Source organism: Monodelphis domestica, chromosome 2 (assembly GCF_027887165.1).
Source record: "Monodelphis domestica isolate mMonDom1 chromosome 2, mMonDom1.pri, whole genome shotgun sequence".
Classification (NCBI taxonomy): domain Eukaryota; kingdom Metazoa; phylum Chordata; class Mammalia; order Didelphimorphia; family Didelphidae; genus Monodelphis; species Monodelphis domestica.
In genome coordinates, this window is record NC_077228.1 from 371,862 (window position 1) to 378,785 (window position 6,924).

Here is a 6,924-nt window from a genome sequence, read left to right on the forward strand (position 1 = left end):
AGGGCTCCCCGAGGCCCGGCTCACCCCGCGTCCCTCCCGCGCAGATCCTGTGCATCCACCTCAAGAGGTTCCGGCACGAGCTCATGTTCTCCACCAAGATCAGCGCGCACGTGTCCTTCCCCCTGGAGGGCCTCGACCTGCAGCCCTTCCTGGCCAAGGACAGCCCGACGCAGATCGTGACCTACGACCTCCTGTCGGTCATCTGCCACCACGGCACGGCCAGCAGTGAGTGGGGGGGGCGGGGGGGCCCCCGCGGCAGGCAGAGCCGGCTCCCAAGGGGGCCCGGCCGCCCCAACCACCGTCTCCCTGGCCAGGAGGCCCTCGTCGGGGTGCCGCGGACTCCCCGCGACGGTAGGCGCGTCCTGCTGCCGGGCCGGGCCTCACGTGCGTGTCCGGCCTCCTAGGTGGACACTACAAAATCGCTTACTGCCAGCAACAATCTCAACAACCTGTGGTACGAGTTCGATGACCAGAGCGTGACCGAGGTCTCAGAGGCCACCGTCCAGAACGCCGAGGCCTACGTGCTCTTCTACAGGCAAGCAATGGCGCCCGGCTGGCCATCGGGCCCGGCCCCGGGCGTCCGGCGCACCCCTCCCCCCCCCCCAGGTCTCCACCCTCCTGGGCTCCGTGACTCCTCCCCCCCCGCCCCAGGCCGCCCCCTCCCCCCAGAGGCTCAGCTGGCCCGTCTGGGGGGGGTTCTCAGGAAGAGCAGCGAGGACGCCCGGAAGGAGCGGCGGCGGGTGTCCAGCCTGCTGAACATGATGGAGCCCGAGCCTCCTCCAGTTCTACGTCTCCCGGCAGTGGCTGAACAAGTTCAAGACGTTCGCAGAGCCGGGCCCCATCTCCAATCAGGACTTCCTCTGCCTTCACGGAGGTGCGGCCCTGCCGGGGGGGCGGGAGCCCTTTCCCGAGGCTGCCCGGCTGCGGTGCTCCTGTACCCCCTTTTCCCAGCTGGGGGCAGGCCTAAGGGGGCTCTTTGGGGGTCTGTGGGAGCCTGAGGCGTCTCTGTCCACCTCCCTAGGGGTCCCCCCACGCAAGGCCAGCTACATCGAGGACCTCGTCGTGATGCTGCCTCAGAACATCTGGGACAACCTCTACAGCAGGTATGGCCCCCGCGCCGCACGGCCATCATCTTGGGCCTGGGGAGCGGCGCTCCGGCCGAGCCCGGAGGGCCTCTGGGAGGCAGAAGACCACGTCCGGCTGGATGGGGGGCGAGGAGGTGGGGAGATGGTGAGAAAAGGAGCAATCGAGGCAATTGGGACAGCGGAAGTTTCACTGGGGAACACCCCAGCTCTAGCACGGGCTTTAGGCCATCTTGGGAGAATGTTCATTCAGTTGTGGAAACTGGGGGGCAACCCAGCCCATTGTGACTGGAACCCAGAAATCGGACCCTTCCCAAAGGACCACGAGAAAGCCCAGACACTCTCTGGACATGCCAGGGGGCCCACAGCGACCCTTCTCATTCCACAATCCTGTCCCACAGTCTTGTTCCACATTCCCCTCCCATGTTCCCATCCCACATTCCCCTCCCACGTTCCCGTTCCACACTCCCCTCCCATGTTCCCATCCCACATTCCCCTCCCATGTTCCCATCCCACATTCATCTCCCATGTTCCCATCCCACATTCCCCTCCCACATTCCCATCCCACATTCTTCTCCCATGTTCCCCTCCCATGTTCCCATCTCACATTCCTCTCCCATGTTCCCATCCCACATTCCCCTCCCATGTTCCCATCCCACATTCATCTCCCATGTTCCCACCCCACATTCCTCTCTCATGTTCCCATCCCACATTCCCCTCCCATGTTCCCGTCCCACATTCCCCTCCCATGTTCCCGTCCCACATTCTCCTCCCATGTTCCCGTCCGACATTCCCCTCCCATGTTCACATCCCACATTCCCCTCCCATGTTCCCGTCCCACATTCCCCTCCCATGTTCCCGTCCCACATTCTCCTCCCATGTTCCCGTCCAACATTCCCCTCCCATGTTCCCATCCCACATTCCCCTCCCATGTTCCCATCCCACATTCCTCTCCCATGTTCCCGTCCCACATTCCCCTCCCATGTTCCCGTCCCACATTTCCCTCCCATGTTCCCATCTCACATTCCTCTCCCATGTTCCCATCCCACATTCCCCTCCCATGTTCCCATCCCACATTCCCTTCCCATGTTCCCATCTCACATTCCTCTCCCATGTTCCCATCCACATTCCCCTCCCATGTTCCCATCCCACATTCCCCTCCCATGTTCCCATCCCACATTCCTCTCCCATGTTTCCATCCCACACTCCTGTCCCATGATCCCCTAGTTGCTCATGGGCACTGATGCTTCCTGACCCCTTCCCAGCTCTGGGAGCCCCAAAACTCCAGGCTGGCGCTGGTGGCTTTGAATTTGCCCATCCCATTTGGTTGATGGTTTTCACTGCATCAACGTCCACCTTCCCCTGGACTTGGGCTCCTGCAGAGGAGCTCCTGCTCCTCCTGCGAGACGGGGGCCCGGGGCGGGCAGCGAGCAGCCAGCTCCTCTCCTTCTCAAGCTTCCCTGCGTCCCCGCACTGATGCTTGGCGGCTCGACTCCCCGGGCCCAGACTCCCCTCAGGCTGCCTTGGGGTGTCAGTGCTGCCCCCCTTCCCTTGTGCTCCAGGTACGGGGGAGGACCGGCCGTCAACCACCTGTACGTCTGCCAGACGTGCCAGATGGAAGCCGAGAAGGTCGAGAAAAGAAGGAAGGCGGAGCTGGAGATGTTCATTCGGGTAAAGGGGGTTCTCTGGGTGCCCAGATAGAGATGGGGGAGTCGGGAGGGTCTTCTCTGTACCCATAATGGAAACGGCTCCCCAGACCAAAGATGGGCCTCGGCAGAGAAGGCCCCCCTCCCTCTTGGGCCCCTAAGAGCCTTGGCACGACATCCCGGGCTAAGTGTCCGGGCCGGCCCTGGCACGTGGGGCCCTGGAGGGCACCCCACAGCCTGGTCCGGGAGACGTCGTCAGCCAAGCTCCGACCCTAGCTCAGACGCCGTCGGGGAAGGCCGTTCCGACCGCCCGTCGTTTCCTCCGTTGTCTCAAGATCGGGCGCCGCCCAGCCGGGCCACGGGTTCTGATGGGTCTGGGCCATGGTGCTGGATTGGGTCGGCGGTCTTCCTCTGGTGCCAGCCCAGCCCCGTGGGGGACGGAGCAGAAATGCCGAGACCACAGGGGACGGGCGGCTCGTGTTGGCCACCAGACGGGCGCCGAGGCCCGAGTCTTGGGGCAGAGAACGAGGCTCTGCGGGTTGGGGGGACGAGCCCTCGCGTGAAGATGGCGTCGTCTCGGGCTCGGACCCCCCACGAGCTCTGGAGCTCACCTGCCCGCCACGCCGGGCCATTCCCTGGGCAGGCCTGGGGTTTGGGGACAGAAGAGGCCGGACAGAGACGCCCCGAGGGAGGAGGGGAAAAGAGAGGCTGGGCCCAGACTGGGGGTCAGTGGCGGGGCCCGTGGCCAGAGGAGGGGGCCCTCGGCGGGCGGCCTCGGCCGAGCTGCCTCTTGAACCTCGCTCGGCCTCTCCCTGGCAGCTGAATCGCGCCTTCCAGGAAGAGGAGTCTCCGGCGGCGTTTTTCTGCATCAGCATGCAGTGGTTCCGAGACTGGGAGGGCTTCATGAAGGGCAAAGACGGAGGTGAGTGGCCGGCCGGGGCCCCCCGCTCCGTCCCGAGATGCTCCCCAGAGCCCTGGCAGTGCCGACGGACGGTCGCCTCCGGCCTGCTTGCCCAGATCCCAGAGGACCGTGGGCAGCCCCGGCGATGGGGCGTCTTCCGTGGGCCGCAGAAGCTTGTTTTCTGGGGTCTCGACCTGGAGGAGGCCAGGCCAGAGAGGGCTGGACGGGGAGCCGATGAGGGGGTCTCCACTGGGCTCCTGAGAAGACCCCCAAGTACTCTTGGGATGACTATCTCCCCGGGCTCGGGTTCTGCATGGGCCACTTGGTGGTTCTGGGACCCCTGCTGGACTCCGAGCTGCCCCCCAGTCTTCGCCCCGTCTCCCCGGTGCCCGAGCACACACAGCCAGGGAGCCGGGGCAGGGCACGGTGGCTCGAGGCATCCATTCATTTGTCGTCATTGCTAGGACTTCAGCCCCGTGACCACGGGTCCCTTAGTACGGTTCTGCCCTCTTCCTGAGCCCCCAAACAAGCTCCCTCCGAGAATCGCACTGACCTTTTCCATCGGCTTCCCCAGATCCCCCCGGCCCCATCGATAACACTAAGATCGCCATCAACAAGGGCGGGAACGTCCTCCTCAAACAAGGTGAGCCGAGCATCTTCCACTCGCCTGCCTGTGTGGAGCTCCCTAGTCACGTGGGCTTCTTGTCTTCATGCTGGATGTCATTTATTGGAACGTTGTGACATTCCAACAAGGAGGAAGGCTGCTCCAAAATGGGAGGATCCCTCCCGCTGGGCTCCCTGTTCCCAGGCTACCAGGCCCTCTCGGATGGATGGATGGATGGATGGGTGGATGGGTGGATGGATGGGTGGATGGATGGATGGATGGATGGATGGATGGATGGATGGATGGATGGATGGACGGGTGGACAGAGGAATGGATGGATGGATGGATGGATGGATGGATGGATGGATGGATGGATGGATGGATGGATGGATGGATGGATGGATGGATGGATGGATGGACGGGTGGACAGAGGAATGGATGGATGGATGGATGGATGGATGGATGGATGGATGGATGGATGGATGGATGGAAGGAAGGCTGAATGGATGGATGGACGGATGGACGGTTGGATGGACAGCTGGATGGATGGAAAGTTGGCTGAATGAAAGGTTGGATGGACAGATGGATGAATGGCCATGGACAATGGAGGGTTGGGTGGAAAGACACCATCTTCAAGGGTCAGGGCTTATGTTAGCCTCTCTTCAAGGTCGACCAAGGAGTAATAGATAATATGCTTTCTACAAAGCAGTTTTGTCTTCATCAGTGATGGTTTTTTGGACAAAGGAATTGGGTTGGAATGCAGGTGGAAGATGTTGGACCAGGTGGGGAGACCAGTGGTTTTTATGCTCTGGGTGATTGATTTTTTTTCTATTTTGAGTAGATGTGTGTTTTAGATTTGTTGGATGCTCTCCTGCACCCTTGTTCTTGCTGAAATAGGCTAGCTACGATGTCACTGATTTCTTCCTCTTGAGTCAAAAGCCTTTTGGAAGCTCCATTGCGCTTGCTTGCGTGTGGGGAAGGCCAGGAGTGGCAGCCTCCAGTAGCAGAGGCCCAATGGGATGGTTCCCTGAATTCGCTGTCTGTAAAGCCTGAAGCTGGGCTGGACTGCAAGAGACACTAACCTCAGTGGGTACTTCTTCCCCCAGGGGCAGACTCGGGGCAGATTTCTGAAGAAACCTGGCATTTCCTCCAGTCCATCTATGGTGGAGGGCCAGAGGTGATTTTGCGACCCCCTGTGGCCCCCATGGATCCTGACACCCTGCAGACAGAGGAGAAGATTGAAGTCGAGACTCGGGCCCTCTAACCAATCACGTCTAAGGAACATCGTTTCCACTTGCACAAATTGAACAAAATCATTCCTGAAAGCATGTGTATTTTCCCGCTTTTCCCCTCCCCCGTCCCCCTCCCCCCGGGCATTACAGTTGTGGACGAGCGCATCGAGACTCAGCGTCGGCCGTAGGTTGATGCGTTTCATGAGAAAATTTACTGTGAAACCTTCCAATGTCGCATTTTGAAAGGGACGAGCTCCGTGGCCGGAGATTGTTCAATCAGTGGACAGTAGGTCGTTGATCCTTTTTTACTACATGTAAACCGATGATATCCTTTGTAGGCTTGTCAAATAAAACTGCTTTGAAAACGTGGTCCATCCCCTCATCCCGTGATTCTGACCACGCTCGGGGGACCTCGGCCAAGGCAGCCGTGTGAACGGACGGCTCGGAGCAGGCGGACTCCACGGGGCCTCCTTCCACGGCCAGAAGCTGGAAATCGGGCGATGGGGGAGGACTTCCTCCTCTTGCGCTACCCTCTGTAATTACGAACACTTTCTTACCCGGATGTGTCAGTTTGTCAGCAGCTGTCGTCATCGCTGTGGCTTCACGTGTCCGCCCGTCGGTGCGGGCCCGGCAGATGTCTGGAGAGCACCCGGTGCGTCCTGCGTTCCCGACGCTGCTCGAGCCCAAGGGCCCTTGGGAACGTTTGTAGTACATGCGTGAACATTCCTTCCGCGTCATCCTGGTGGGGTGGCAAGATGGCAAGGCCGCGCCGGAGGACTCCTTCGGGCGTGTTGGGGGAGGGACCAGTTGTGGCTGCCACCAGCTCAAGCAATGTTCTGAACTAGCTCAATAAAGTGATTTTTAAAACAGTCTTCTGGAGGTTTATGGAAAAAAAGGGGAACCTTTTCCTGGCCGGGTCCCCGCGTGGCCCACGGCCTGCGGGTTCTAGGAAAGCTGATTGGTGGCGATCCAGAGCTCACCTGGCTGCTGCTGCTAGGAATCATCATGCGGAACGAGCGGGGTGGGTGGCAGGACCCTGAGCACGGGTCCTAACGGCCTCTGGGAAGGGCGGGGGCCCTCGCACAGCGAAGCACCCAGTGGCTTCCTGGGGGGCTCGGGCCCTCTTCAAGGCTGCTTCTCCAAACGTTCCCCTCCACTGGTCTTCGTTCAGCATAGATGGAGGACTTCCTCGCTTCAAGGCCAGCCCCCCTTCAGGGAAGCTCTCGGCACAATCAGCGTTTTGGGGCAGCTCAGCGTGCGCCGAAGGTCTCTCGCAGGGGCTGATGAGACCTGCGATCCCAGGAACTCTGCAGGTCCTTCACAGATCAAATCCATTCGCCTCGGCCCTGTTGTTTCCCCTCCGGAAAGCTGCCAAGACGTTCTGGCGCCCAGCCCTGTTGGCTGCTGTGGGCTCTCCCAGCCAACGGACAAAGGGGGCCATCTTTGCCTTTCTTCAGAT

At 60.8% G+C, this 6,924-nt stretch overlaps 1 protein-coding gene across 1 annotated transcript in view; it reads left to right on the forward strand.

Annotated features, from left to right (window-relative positions):
• The window catches only part of USP33 (ubiquitin specific peptidase 33), a 25,117-nt gene extending 18,783 nt beyond the window's left edge, over positions 1–6,334 (forward strand). The window contains 10 exon segments of the mRNA XM_056820188.1: positions 3–225; positions 405–433; positions 435–535; positions 704–767; positions 769–874; positions 1,022–1,103; positions 2,645–2,753; positions 3,548–3,650; positions 4,204–4,272; positions 5,340–6,334. Of these exon segments, the coding sequence (XP_056676166.1) occupies positions 3–225; positions 405–433; positions 435–535; positions 704–767; positions 769–874; positions 1,022–1,103; positions 2,645–2,753; positions 3,548–3,650; positions 4,204–4,272; positions 5,340–5,497 (1,044 nt within the window). The 3' untranslated portion in view covers positions 5,498–6,334.
• Positions 6,335–6,924: the final 590 nt, after the last annotated feature.